This window comes from Prionailurus viverrinus, chromosome C1 (assembly GCF_022837055.1).
Source record: "Prionailurus viverrinus isolate Anna chromosome C1, UM_Priviv_1.0, whole genome shotgun sequence".
Taxonomy (NCBI): Eukaryota; Metazoa; Chordata; class Mammalia; order Carnivora; family Felidae; genus Prionailurus; species Prionailurus viverrinus.
In genome coordinates, this window is record NC_062568.1 from 200,072,928 (window position 1) to 200,088,303 (window position 15,376).

Below are 15,376 nucleotides of genomic sequence, written 5' to 3' on the forward strand. Positions count from 1 at the left end.
CTCAAACTGGGCTAACAAGGTCCAGAGCCCAGGCCTCACGGGCCCGGGACCTGGATAGTGTTGGTGCATCCGGAGCTCTCAGTCGTGGACTGAGGTGGAAATCACACAGGGACAGTGACCAAGGGGACATGTCCTTGCCAGTAGCCAGGACGTTTTCTGCCCTCCAGGGTAGTACTGGATAGATACCTACTGGTACATCAAGTTATCAGTGCAGCCGATCCAAAGGCTGCTTGACGAGTACAAAATCAGAACAAGAGAGAGCGAGAGTCTCAAGGCCACAAGCCCAAGGACACCGGAAGGCGGGGTGCGACCGTACCGACTTTGAGCTCGAGACCGCCCGGAGCCCTCGTGTGGGCTGCACACGCGGAGACCCCACCCACTGGTTTCCTGCGGCTGCCCTTCTCCCTTCTCTGTCCCCCTTCGGAGGACCTCTGGCAGGTGTCTGTGCTCCGGTCACAGCTGTCCGTGCGTGTCTGGGGGGGGAGGGCTGTGCCTCCTCCTTGAATGGGGCCAAACCAACCCTCAGAGTTCTGGAGAAAGCCAAGGTGGAAGCCAACAGACAGCTGCTCCATACTTAGGCAACTCCAAATTACCAGAGATGTTCTTAGGATTCGGCAGAAGGCTTCAGGGTCCAGCACTGACGGGCGGCTCTGCCCGCGTGTGCCGGTGCTCACGTGCACCAGAGCTAGTCAGCTCTCTCGAGCTCAGTGAGATCCCCAAACGACTGTCCCTTCCCGTCTTCCAGGCAAAGGTCTCCGAAAGGCCGCTTCCTGCCCGGCTCCCTCAGGCTCATGCACGCGAACGGTGGTCAGACCGGCAAAAACAACACGAAGCTTTGTCTTTAAACTAGAATTTATTGGCGTACAAAACCCCACGTCGTAGATAAAGTGGCACATCTTTGCAGCTTCTATTGCACCAAGTATTGAAGATTAAAAACACAAAAAAAAAGGAAACATTTGGTTTTGAAAACACTGCAAATAGCCAAGTACAGTACTTTGGTAAAAAAATAAAATACAATGGTTCAGATGAAGACAATCTGTGGAAAGAGACAACCGCGAGGAAATGGAACTATGGACAGTGGACAGTGGTCACACATCTCCCCGTCGAGCTCCATAGATAAGGCAAGACTTGCTAAGTCTATGGATCATGACCCCATGGAGGTCTTAAGTATCTCCAGACTGAAGCTAGAACAAGTACAGTGCAACTAGAAAAAAGAGAAGGTTCCTGAGCCTGCCAAGGCCCCGTGCTCTCCAGACACACCCGCCCTCCCTCACCAGGGGGTTGGCGCCCAGAGGCAACCTCCTTCTTCTCGCTGAGCTCGGTGCCGATGGAGGCTGCTGGAAGCGTGGCCGAGGAGGCTGAGGGCGCCTCCCCCCGGGGGAAATGAACGAGAGTGGGAAGACGCGAGCAGCCCCACACGGGCATTCCTCAGGGTTTGGCCGCGGGACCCGCCCGGGGATCCAACCACAGGCTGAGGTTTCTGACTGAGCTTCAGTGACGGTCACGGACGGCCGGTCACGGTGACCCACCGGCTGCCAACACGCGCGCGAGCGGATCACAGCGGTTCTGCCCAGGGACCGTCACCTCCCCCGACAACCACAGGGGGCGGTACTTCTGCATCCCGGGGAGGCCCTGCTGAAAACAGAGCCACCGCGCTGGAAGTTCATGCTTTTGCAGGGACGTTCTTCATGGACAGCAGCCCCTCGAAAAGGAACTCTGCAAGCATGCTAAAGATTTTTCCAAGCTACGAAGTACCCCTAACCAGGCTAGAGAGACCATAAAGCGAGCTTAGAAGAGGTGGCTAAGAGCCTGAGGTTACAGGGAGTGCTAGCTGGGGCCGGAGCAGGGCCCGGCGGCCCGCAGGGAGCGCCCCACGTGGTGCAACACTTTGCGACCAGGGATCACCATCTCCCCTTCACACGGGTGGTCCGTGTCCCCCTCTGGTATGTGACGGCAGAAGATGTGCCATAAATACACAACCTAGAAGATCCTCGCTTCAGTGTCGGTGGAAAAATACAATTTGCTCTGGAGTCAGGAAAACACACCGCGTAAAAAGTGCCATCATTAAATCACCTCAGAACAACTGTCGGAAGGCCCCAGAGTTTTAGCAACACCTGTTCTGAAAGCTGAGATGGGCGACTTGGTGAATAACGAAGACGGCAAAACAGAAAAGCGTGTCAGGCTCTGAATCTAAATGTTTGCTACAGACAGAGCCTTGAGGTAAAAAGGTGAAGGTGAAGAGCTACGTGTCTGCCCAAAATGAGAGTCAGAGCGGGCCACAGAGGGGACACACGGAAACCAAGAAACCACCTTCATCCCTCCCACAAAGGCCCTTTCGTTCAGGGAGACTGTTAGTCAACTCTGACAAAAATCCAAGTTTCCCGTCACCGACTGCATATTCGAGTCGAACATTTCACGGAGGTAAACTGACAGCATTCTATGTTGACCCAGTAAAACCCAGGCAGAGTCTAGAGTTTCTCAGAATGAGAGAAATTGCACATGGACGACAGGGACTCACTACGAGCACAGTTCAATGCCGAAGTCCATCTGATACCTACCTACCTAACGTGTGAGCGGCGCTCCCCCTCTCAGCACAGCCCTCCCCACCCCAGGACCGTGCCATTTCACATGGTAAACCCCGGGGGGTGGGGCAAGGCAGAGCGCTACGGTTGACCTACTCGAAGGTTCCCGTGGCGCCCACCTGAGCTGCCCCACACGGAGACCCTATTTCATAAGCCCTCGGGATCAAAATGGGTTTGGGAGGGTTTTCAGAGCTTATAAAAGAAACTACAGGCAACAGCCTCAGCTGACATCCACGATCCTTCTTTCTGCCACAATCCCTCGACCAGGCTCTGCTCCTGAAAGCAAATGTTCACACTACTGAAAGGTTAAATATACACAGGAGCTCTCTCTAATATCTCCTGATGGCAACTATGTTATCTAGTAGAACACATGGTTCTATGTTGTTTTAATACACCTACCTCTCCAGTACAAAGCTGTTGCCACTGAGATTTTATTTCTTATTTTGACCTTTAAAAAAAATCGTTTTAAAATCCATAAAACCTTTATATACAGCTTATAAGACTAGTAAGCAGCTACAGACCACTGCCTCATCCCCTTTCTCCCGACCTCCCTAAAAGCTACCGAGACAACCCGCAGTAATATAAACCTCTAAGAGCCAAGATGTAACACAGAGACTCGGAAAGACGCGCCTCCTAACATGGGGTGCACGTGAGTAACATACTAGGGCACAGCCACCGACGGTATCTTCCCAGAACTAAACCCACGTCTGCACCTCCATTCAGGCTGCCGATAACGTAGTTTTCAAATGTCTACAAAGCAACTAAGTGTATGGATTCCATTACCTCACACTTCAGTGAGACCGAGGCAGAAAGTCTTAAGTTCAAACCCCTAGCTAGAAGAGTTCACTAAAGCCGGATGCACGTACCCCGTTCCTAATAATTAACTGATTAAACACAGACCAATTTTAACTGGAAAACTATGAAATGGTAATAAAAGAAAATTACCAAAGCCATATGATTGGTTTTTAAAACCACTGTTATTTTACCCCAGAAATGCCGAAGCCTGTTATCAGAAGTTGGTAACGTGTATATAAGGGTGCCCAATATTCCTTAGTAACTTTTTCGCAGCTTCTGGTAAAACTTCTAAAACCCAGTAGGGCCCAAGGCCACCTTCATTAACCAGGTATATAAAGCAATTCTACTGCTTCTGACAAGGGGTATCCCTTAAGCTACTTCAGACTCCTAACTCTGCTGAGTTTCTGGTACATGATTTCAATTCTTGCAGAGAGGATCTGGTCTCCTGCACTCTTGCCGTACAAGACAGACAAGAAAGAGCATTCACTGAGAAAAGATCAGCCACAGTCGGGACGGGGTCCAGATTCAAAAACCAAGAGAACAATAGATCCTTCAGCACTGGATCTCACGCTCTTGGAAATGGTAAGGCGACAGAGACCCTTCACTTGTTTGGACTTCACACTCAGAACTCTGCAATGTGCAAAGAAAAAATGCTGCACCCGTTTCTAAATCTGCTAAATACTACAATGCACCGTACCAGGAAGTAGCCCAAACGGCAATGTCCTGAGAGCGATTCCAGGAAACTACTGATGGATGTTCCAACTACAGAAAGTCACCAAACAAACAAAAAATTAAAACACATCCTTACAACCGAAGGAAACAAATCACCTGCTGATAAAGACGATTCAATGAATCCAGGGCCAGCCCAGACGATGATACATCTGTACGGCCAAAACATTTTTATGGTTTTCCCTTCTCCCTGGAACTTACATAATTTTGAAATCTGAGCGGAAAAGTAACTCATTTACCTTTTGATTCAGCAGATTTTATTCGTCCAAATGCCGGGTCGCCAAAAGGCAAGGACTGTCCACGACCGGCCACTTCAGACATTACAGTTTGAGAGTTCATGTCCAGCTACCAGTTTTAGGAATGACCTCTCTCCACATCAGAACTGTGTGTGGAGTCATTCAATGGCCTCTGCCCTGTTGGGCGAACCTAGGTCACTGACAATTACTAGAGCGCTGGAGAGCTTTCCCAACATCGAAATCCCAAACAGGGCTTGAATGGAAAGGAAGATACGGCATCTCATGGGAGTCCATTTTCACAGTATTGAGAAAACTGAACAACAGGTCAAACGACTTCTCTGAAGGCATCCAAGTCTAGCATAGCAAGGAAGAAAATACATCACTTAAAATGTGAACCTGAAAAACCTCAGTTATTCTTCCAGACCTTCTGCCCCTACAAAACCAAGGAACTCTTTAGACCCTTCCTTAAGACTCAGGAATCTCTTGATTTTTTTTTTCCCTTTACAACAACGGCCTCTGCCATCCTGACCATCAGAATCTCAGAATTACATCATAAGCAGTGACTTGCCACCTTCTGATTGTCACGCAACACGTACCAAAAACTCAACGTCATCGCTTTTCCAGCAAGGTCCAGGCCTAATTAACAGTCGGCCATATTTATCATATGGCTTGAGTGCAAACAAACTCACAGCACCCGCATCCCATCTGAAAGAACATCAGAATCAGGAAGGAGCAGCTGTTTAATTTCCACCCTGACTACAGGCTGCAGCCCCTCTCATGTCCTATTACTTTGGGAAAATACTTCCTGAATTAATTTCTGATTAACTTGGATTAGTAGAAAATTAAATCTAAACGTGTTCCTGAGTTGGAGACCGTTTATAAACTACCCCGTATGTGAATATCTGCTTGAAAATGAAAGAGACACGAAGGAAACTTGTCATTCTGAATTTCTAGCAATTAATCTAAACTACTTCATGAACAATTACAGCAAACCTCACCCCAGTGTTAAGGAAAAATCCCAGGGTCACTGAACTCTGATTTTGGGGGCAAATGAAACCACACTTAAAAGGTTTTTCCTGGACTAACTATCCAACCCTGGAACTCGGTATTTTAATTACAGAACACGAATGGCTTCGCTGAACTTCCATAAAATAAAACACATCACTAACAAAAGTCTGCGCAAAAAAGAGGCAGCTTGAAGGAAACTTAGTCAGTGCGTGAGCTCGTGTGAGAGCTCTGTGGGTTGTGTTTCATTTTGTGAGAGGTGGGCCTCACTCGGAAAGCCTGGTACACGGCACTCCACCTTCCTCTCGCTTCTCCCATCTCCCCGAGGGGCGGGGAGTCAGATGTTGAGAGCGGCAAAGGTCTTCACCAAGGTGACCTGCGTGTTGGCATCCGCTTCACTCCGGTTGCTGTCCCTGTGGCCGCTCCTGCTCTCTAGGGCTTTGTGACGGTGCCTCTCCTCCTGTCGTTTCTTCTTCTCCAGGCGCTGCTGCTCCCTCCTCTGTTTGTTGGTGACCTGAAAGAGAAGGCAGGTGAGCTGCCGGCACGGCGACCCCCTGCCGAAGGCAGACACGGGGCTGACTGACGGAGAGAGGGGGCACACACCACCTCCCAGCAAGAACACAGAAAACCCACCGATCAGACCAGAACTGCTGTATTTCCCATCACTGCTCAAATTTCCATTGAAGTTTCTGTCCCCTCGCTGAGCTGGCAAATGAAATCAATTCCATTCTCCTCCTCATCCAATTCACAGTGACCTAAGCAACAGTAACCCTGGTCCTTGCACGAGCTGACGCTCAGACATGCCATCGGACACCTTTCTCTGCATAATTTAATGCCCCAGGGAATCCTCACAAAATCCTCAGAAGCTTAGTGCATCTTTACCTCTGCCTGTGGCTTTTTACATTATGTTGCCCTTTGAGCTCGGAACTGCTTGGTGGAAGTCTTTAAAATAAATTCCAAATTCAGTAAAAAGAATGGTGCCATATACTACTTGCAGGAGGGGGATGTACCACCCTTTGGGGAAGCATTGGACAAATCATCAAAAAGCCTTACAAAGATTCAAATATCCATACCCTTTAACCTGTCCATTCCTCTTCTGGCACTCTACACACACACACACACACACACACACGAACAGTAATGCAAAATACAAAGATTCATATACAGAGTTTTCCACTAAAGATGACAGCATTTAAGGGAATCCTACAACGTGGGTTACCACGGAAGCACGCAGGCACACAGTGACACTGTGCAGGGAAGGCAGGCTGTAGGGCTGTAGGTGCACACACACAGTAGGACTTCAGGGTATACCTCTAATCCCCACACATACCAAACTGGACAAGCAAGGTCCTCGGTCTGCTTCTTGAGATACCCTTATGCTCCCACCCCTGTTTTCTACAATGACTACATTTAAAAATCAAAAGAAACCACTAAAATGAGCTCCGGGCTCCTGCCCCTGCCCCTGCACGACAGCAGCCCACCCTCTGCCCACGCAGCCCCGTTTTTCATACCTTAGGGAGTTGGTTTTTATTTGCTTTGTTGTCTTCACTCGGGCTGGCCCGCTCCTTACTGTTTTCAGTCCTGCCTTCAGTCAAGCCCTGATTTCCAAAGATTCTCGTGCCACTGCCACCCTCCTCCCATAAAGGGTCGCATGGCTTGGGCATGTGGCCGCCGGACTCTAGGTTCTCCTCTGCATCTTCCAAAGAAAAACCTTTTATTAAAATCACGAACCTGAGATCGTTATACAACGCGTAACAACGTACACTGTTAAATGACTCCAAAATTACCTGCGTGTGGAGAGCAAGTTTCCTTGAAGCAAAATTCTAATATCAATACAATGGGGAATACAGGGGGGAAATAATTGGTAATATGTGGAAGATAAATTTAAAAATAACCTGCTGGCCAGCCTTATCATTGGCTTCCCACCTGCACAGTGTTTTACTAGATTAAGCCACTTTTTAACATGTGTTTTTAGGGGGAAAGCTTTCTTCTGCACCCAAAAACCAGAAAGGAAACAGGCTCTAAACCTGTGCTGTCCCATACAGCGGCCACCAGCCACTTTTAGCCATTTAAATTAAAATTAATTAGGGGTGCCTGGGTGGCTCAGTTGGTTAAGCATCGGACTCTTGGTTTCTGCTCAGGTCACGATCTCACAGTTTGTGGGTTCGAGCCCCACGTAAGGACTCCGTGCTAGTGCATGGAGCCTGCTTGGGATTCTCTCTCTCTCTGCCCCTGCCCCTCCCCTGCTCACTCTCTCTGTCACTCTCTCTATATCAAAATAAATAAAATAAAAATTTTAAAACACTGAAAAAAAAATAAAATTCAATTACAATTAATTAAAGTTATACAAAGTTCAAACTTTAATTCCTTGGTCTCAGTCACACATGTCAAGCACACACCACACTACATGCACAGGCACCACACACGACTGTCGTAACATCACAAAGACCAAGTTACTTACGGCTTTCTAAGAAAGCACAGCAAATATACAAAGAGGATGATAAAATGTCCAATCACACAGACGGCTGTACTGCCAGGAGCAGTATCTGGCACGTATCTGGCAATACGCATTGAAATCATTTTAAGTAATTAATGTGAAGAAACAGTGAGACTCCACATCCTTTCTTCCTTCTTCTGAGTCACAGAATTAAACCCAGTTCAAGTAAAAAAAAAAAAAAATTCTGATTTATCACCAGTTGATAGATGGTAGTAATCTAAGTATTTCCATCAGAAAAGTAACTAATTTTTCTTTCCATTCTATTTCAGTTATCATTTTGGTTTCATAAGGGATTCTTCTTTCGACAAGAACAAAGTCTTCCTGACACTGTGCATCCCGCCACGACGGGGTTAAGCGGCCTTTTCACGCATTCCCCTGGGACCCTGCACCCACACCACTCCAATCCGTTTATTATATCAGTTTACTTACTTCTCACCCCCATCCCCGCCTCGACCCCAGATTACCTTCTCCCTGATGCAGGGCTAGGACCTAGTAAATCGTGCCCACGTGTAGAAAGTGCTCAATAAACAACTGCTGGTGAATGAACAAATAACAGTATAATTACCACCTGTGACTTGATTAAAATTAAATGTTTGGAAAATCACCAATGTAATCAGCTTGAAAGCTTATGAACATCAATCATGGACTTACTATTTCTTTTCCCCTGGTTCATCTGAAGCATGGCAATTATTGCAGATTCAATATTATAATTTTCAGCTTCCAGGTTCTGGACTATCAGGTTAAAATCCTATCCAAGAAACAAAGGAACACTTAGGACTGGGCACGTCCCTCCACCGACTGCATACACAAAACGACGTAACGGTGAGACCTGAGGCATGGTCTGAAGACCTTTTCCATTTAAAAAAGGTCTTAATTTTCAACAAAGCTGGCCACCAGAAATAACCCTTTAATATAAATGAATTCCTTTAGAAAACTGCACTTTTACTAAACACTGGTCAGAGGAAAAAAAAAATCCACATACTTCTTAGGATTTTAAGCAGTATTACTGGGTAAAGTGTAGCAAACAAGAGAAAAATGAATAAACAGCTCTTGGCACTGAACCTAACCAGGCCATGAACCTATTTTGGCCCCTCAGGTGTCGGCACGCTAGGCTGGCTCTACGAGACTGGCAGGTGAACCAGGCCCGGCAGTGCGTGTTTAGCCACCATTACTGCAGGAAAAAGACACTGACTGAACACCCAGTCGCGGTGCAGACTTTCTGGACGGCATCTTCTACTTCATCTCTCAGGTCATCGTCGAGGTCACCTCCCTTCGTCTTCATCTTTTCCCTTTTATCTGATTCATCTTGATGGAGCATCTGAAACTAAAGGAAATGCAAAGAGTAACGATCATGGAACACCAATAAATTACATTCAGAATCTTCAACACAGGAAGACACTCTAATCTCAAAACCATCCTAATAAATATTTATGAGGAAAAGATCCCAGGAACAATCTTAGGGGAATAGCAGTGACGAGGCTCAATTTCAGCCAGACACTGAGATTCCAGACCACAAGAGAAGTATGAAAAAGAAAGGCCCAAGATTAGGGCTTCGGTACGAATGGCATTAGAGCTCCTACGTAGTTTCTGGATACCAACATTCTGGTAAGGACTGCCGGCTCGAACAGCACACATTTGTGTCCGTCTACTTCCAGAGCCGGGAGCCTAGTGACAGAAGTTCACCCGATGAGCCTCTGCAGCAGGACAAGTTGTCTGGAAGAAACAGACATACATCTCTCATCTGTGTCCCTAGGCCCCATCTGATCACCAGCAAGCGTTGGTGTGGAGCTCCTGTCCCAGCCGCAGTCACAGGTGAGCACAACTCATCCAACCTCACCTATACCACGTGCACACCAGCCCACTCCAGGGAACCTGCCGATCCAACTTCTAAAGACACAGAGACCACGAGGCTTTTATGACCTAAGCTTATTTCAGAAAAGCTAAAATCATTCCTCTGTGGCTGCCCGATCACCTTCTTCCTTTGCTTCCTATTAACACAGAGAGATGGGAAATAGGGAAGGACAAATTTCTACTTGTTTGCGTGGAAAAGTAGGAGAGTCTCGCAGTGTGCAGTACATTCCTCACAATAAAAAGTGATCTACTATAAAATTATAAAATTACACCCAAACAACTTGGCGATGTGTATCGTCTTTGAAATTTATCCAAAGGAAGTAATGTCAAATAATGTCAACTGTAGTAAGGATTTTAGGATTTATGTAAGAGTGCTCACCACAGTGCTACGAACAGCGAATAACCAGAAACACCCTGAGGGCTTCACGGTGTAGGTATAATTAAATAACCACGGTAAATCCATACAATGATGCTTAATTTCCATTAAAGTAAAGAACACAAAGATTTCACTACCGCCATTATTTAACAATATTTTGGAAATAAGAGCAGATGCAATTAGTCCCCCCCACCCCCAAAAAATAGAAGTATAAAACTGAAAAGAAGTAAGAAAGATTATCCCTATTTGCAGACAATATAATTCTATACCTAAAATATATATATAAAAGAAAAGAATCGACCAAAAACTACCACAGACAGAAAGAATTTTGGCAAATCATAGATTTATAAGAATCTAGTATCCAGAATATATAAAGAACTCCTATAATTCAACAACAAAAACACAAACATCACAATTAAAGCATGGGCAAAGGACGTGAACAGCATTTCTCCAAAGATATATGGATGGTCAACAAACACATGAAAAGATGTTCAACACCATTAGTCATTAGAGAAATGCAAATCAAAACCATGAGATAGCACTGCACACCTAGTAGGATGGCCATCATTTAAAAAAGAAAGAATCAGAGAGGGGCGCTTGGGTGGTTTAGTCAGTGTGGCATCCAACTTTGGCTTAGGTCATGAATTTGAGGCTCATCTGGGTTTGAGTACTGTGTCAGGCTCTGTGCTGACAGCTCAGAGCCTGGAGCCTGCTTCAGATTCTGTGCCTCCCTCTCTCTCTGCCCCAACCCACTCGCATTCTGTCTCTCTCTCAAAAAGAAATAAACATTAAAAAAAAAAAAAAAAAGGCTTATTAGGTTCTTGGCCAGAATGACTCAACACCACGAAGATGCCAATTTTTCCTGAAGTTAATCTGTTAATGAGAACCCAATAAAAATAAAGGCAACTGGACTTCTTTTTAACATGACAACCTTATTCTAATACTCATATATAAAACAAAAAAACAAGAATATGCAGAAATTATAAAGAAAGAAAATAAGTGAAAAACTCCACCAGATTTTAAAATATAATCTTAATCAAAACAACACACACATCGGGGCGCCTGGGTGGCGCAGTCGGTTAAGCGTCCGACTTCAGCCAGGTCACGATCTCGCGGTCCGGGAGTTCGAGCCCCGCGTCAGGCTCTGGGCTGATGGCTCAGAGCCTGGAGCCTGTTTCCGATTCTGTGTCTCCCTCTCTCTCTGCCCCTCCCCCCCGTTCATGCTCTGTCTCTCTCTGTCCCAAAAATAAATAAACGTTGAAAAAAAAAATTTTTTTAAATAAAAAAAAAAAAACAACACACACATGAACAAAGAAACCAGTGGAACAGAATCTACATCCAGAAACAGAGAATTTGATAGATGAGAAAAGGGGCACTTTAAGTCAGTGGGGAAAAGATATATAATAAATAAATGGTTGGAGTACAATTAGGTAACCACAAGGGAAAACATAAAGTTGGATCCCTACCTTCACACATTTATATGAATACAAATTCCAAAGAGAGACAAGGTGTAATTTTTTTTTTGAAAAAATGAAACCACAAAAGTACTAAAATAAACTATGGGAAAATTCTCTTTAACCTCAGAGTAGAAAAGACATTCCTAATCATGACCCCTAAACCCATAAGACATGTAAAAAAAAAAAAAAACAAAAAAAAAAAAAACGAGAAACAAAAACCTTGATTAATTTAACCTCATAAAAATCTAAAACCTCATCACTGCAAAGACCAGTGGGGAAAGAATAAAAAGACAAATGACAGACTGAAAAAATACTGGCAACTCATGCCACAGACAGGGGCTAATTTCCCTAATTTATAAAGGCTCCTAAAAATCACTAAAAAAAAAAAACAAAAACAAAAAACCTGAATAGGGAAAAAAGTGGGCAAAGAAAATGAATACAGTTCACGAAAAAAAGGAAATACAAATAGGTTGCAAACCCAGGGAAAGATGCATAAACTCACTAATAAGAGAAGCACAAGTTAAAACTGTTAGGAAAACAATCCTTTCCACGGAACTGACAGAGGTTCGCCAATGCGATACGCTGTGCTGGCGAAGCCGCGGGGAGAGGCGCACGCGGAGAGCGGGAGTGCAAACTGGTAAAGCCTGCACAATACCTGTCACAATTATAAATACACACGTCCTCTGATGCAGTGAGGACCTTCTAGGAATTTATCCCACACACGCACTCGTACAAGCGTGAAAAGACGTATATATAAGGCACCACATGTTCCTTCTAAAAGCGGAAGTGTGAAAACCGCCTAAAAGTCCGCCAAAGGGACTGGTCAAACACGTGACAGTGCATCCACGCAGCAGAATGCCGTGTGGCCACTGAACACGGTTCAGCAAGCTCCTTATGCACTGCGGTGAGTGAGACCCCAAGATACCTTCCATTTGAAAAGCACGGCGCACAACAGTGTGTGTAGGATGCTTACAATCGGGGCCAGAGTGCGTGGAAAGACCGCAAAAGCGACATACGTGCACGTGCACGCACACGTTTGCTTCATGGGGAAAATATCTCCAGGAGATTTGATGACCTACGGATAACGCGGGTTGCGTTCAGGCAGGGGAACAACGCTGGAAGAGCGATTTCACTTTATTTTTTAAAATTACAAAGAAAGCATGTAATAATGTGAGAAGAGCCTCATGAAATCAGGTTAATTGAACAGAGTGGGAAAGGAGACACAGTAACAAAAATTGTGCCAGTGTGGCTGACCCTGTGCACTTTTTATTTCCTTCACTTTTTCTATACTTTCCAAACTTCAGGTATGAAGCAAGGATTAATTTTTTTTTTAAGTTTTGTTTTTATTTTTGACAGAGAGAGAGAGAGAAAACAAGCAGGGGGAGGGCAGAAACAGAGGGGACAGAGCTTCCAAAGCAGGCTCTGCACTGAGAGCGGACAGCCTGATGTGTGGGCTTTAAAATCCACGAACCATGAGACCATGACCTGAGCCAAAGTTGGACACTTAACCAACTGAGCCACCCAGGCGCCCCTGCATGGATTAATTTTAAGTCACAGAAGTAATTTCAGAATTTTATATAAATTCTATTTTATGCAATCATAGCCATCAAAGACTGACTATTAGGGAAAGCAAAAGAATGACCTGTAATTGTATCTATCAATCTCACGGGAGCTGAAAAAAGAATTTTTTTTAACCAAGCCCACAGATTCTTAAAGACAACTTTCCACAAAACATCCCTGGTTTTAGCTGCAGGATACGCAGCTCCTGCCCCAGTTCACCCAGGCCTGAGAATACAAAAGAACACGGAGGCCTCACTCACATCAGTCTGGAGATGGGCAGGTGCTTCCGAGTTGTCATTGAGCCTCCGAACGCTGTCATAGTGCTCTCCGCACCGATACGCGATGTGTAACTCCCGCACGCTGCTCTTCTCGGTGCCACGAATCTGCAGGCAAAAGAAAGGGGACAGGGATGCCAGCGAGGATGGGGAAGGTGTCTACTGGGGGAGAGAAACGCCACCTGGATTGTCTAGGAAGGCTAGCCAACAGGCTCTATGCAGACACGAATTCAGGGTATGCCCGGGATGTGCCAGAGGGCTGGACCGGAAGAACAGGTATCTGACTGCAACAAGAGATTTGGTGCTACACAGCTGGACTGTGGGCCCTGTGTTTTGAGCCTCTGATTTAATGTGTGGGGAAAAAAGAAAGACCTTCTCTAAAAAAAAAAAAAAAAAAACGCTTAGGCAATTTCTGAATTCTCTTTTCTCCTACCCATGTGGCCGTGTAAGTATGCTTCCATGTGCTTAATGGTTAACTATACAGAAATACATCCATAGGAAAACACATAATCAAAAGTCAGGGGCAAATTTACAATGAAATTAAATAAGCTCAAGTTTGGGGGGTGGGGGTGGGCATCCATCAGCCCCTCAAATGCACAGGCCCCTTCCAGGATGGAAGGGTTGTTCCAGGATGCAGATTTGTGGAGCTTGAAGCTCAAACAACTTGGGGCTCTGAGAAGAAGAATACAAAATTACAAATATTAAATTGCTACAACTCCTCCCAAGACCTTGAAAGGGGACCATAAAAACCAGGAACCAGACATTTAGGTTTTATTGGCTTCACAGTACCTCTACCCATCATTCAAACAAAAATAGCATCTTCCATCAACCACATAGTAAGAAACATTAACAAGAACAAACTCCAAAATCTCCCACTGAAATCAATTTCGAAACAAAATTGTATGTAGTCCAGCTGTACTTACCACCACGCCCAACCCTGAAGGCATTACTCCCAAGGCAGTCTTTTGTGAATGTTCCCATGGAGCACAGTCGGACAAGAATGGGGTGACGGTCCAGCCCGGGTATGCCCCCCAGAAAACCACCACCTCCACGGAAACTCTGAAGTTTTTCGGAATCCGGCCCCTAAAGAGCCCAGTAACTGTTTCTTTGTTAAAACTCCAAACCATCAGCACCTCCTTCTTGTTTTTACTGGAAGTCACAGGTAGTAAGATACTACGTTACGTTTATGTATCACTTTCTATGCTACACACGCCTCTATGGTTCACAGAAGCCTAAGCTCCTTTGGGACACCAGGAAAACACGCAGGCTTCAGCACCTCCATGGTGTGAGTGCGAGCCCACTTGTTACTGACGCGAGAGCTCCTACCCAAGACAGTAGCAACCAACGCAGTTTCAATTCTTAAATGGTATAAGATGCCTCACTGGGGAGGCGGAAGATGGGGGAGATCCAGCACAGAGCTCCCTCATACAGCAAATACACTTATTTTAAAAATATATTTCGGGGCGCCTGGGTGGCTCAGTTGGTTAAGCGTCCAGCTTTTTTTTTTTTTTTAATGTTTTATTTTTTGAGATAGAGAGCACAAGTGGGGAAGGGGCAGAGGGTGAGGGGGACAGATACGAAGTGGGCTCTAGGCTGACAGCTGACACTAGTAGCATGTGGGGCTCGAACTCACGAACTATGAGGTCACGACCTCAGCTGAAATCAGGACACTACACCCGCTGAGCCACCCCGGCGCCCCAAGCATCCGACTCCTGATTTCAGCTCAGGTCGTGACCTCATGGTTCATGAGTTCGAGCCCCACGTCGGGCTCCGTGCTGAGCATGGAACCTGCAGCCTGCCTAAGATTCTCTTTCCCTCCCCTCTGGCCCTCCCCTGCTCACACACACACACTCTCCCCCCGCCAAAAAAAAAAAAAAAAAAAAAAAAAATATATATATATATATATATATATATATACACACACATATATATATATATATATATATATATATATATATATATATATACTTTCAATGTTTAGCAACCCATGAGAAAGAACACTACAGAAATGTA

The 15,376-nt window shown here is 45.5% G+C and overlaps 1 protein-coding gene across 3 annotated transcripts in view; it reads right to left on the reverse strand.

Annotated features, from left to right (window-relative positions):
• The window catches only part of OTUD3 (OTU deubiquitinase 3), a 36,788-nt gene that overhangs the window by 5,767 nt on the left and 15,645 nt on the right, over window positions 1-15,376 (reverse strand). Inside the window, exons 4-8 of one of the 3 annotated variants that reach the window (XR_007154844.1) lie at window positions 13,349-13,471; window positions 9,037-9,168; window positions 8,496-8,592; window positions 6,859-7,043; window positions 3,607-5,861 (exon numbers count right to left, since the gene is read on the reverse strand). Coding sequence is in view for 2 of the 3 variants with exons in the window: in XM_047871360.1 (XP_047727316.1) it covers window positions 5,685-5,861; window positions 6,859-7,043; window positions 8,496-8,592; window positions 9,037-9,168; window positions 13,349-13,471 (714 nt within the window). In the remaining variant the exon portion in view is untranslated. Of the gene's footprint in view, window positions 1-946; window positions 5,902-6,858; window positions 7,044-8,495; window positions 8,593-9,036; window positions 9,169-13,348; window positions 13,472-15,376 lie in introns of those variants that run through there. The other 2 variants (XM_047871360.1, XM_047871361.1) reach the window with 2 other exon arrangements.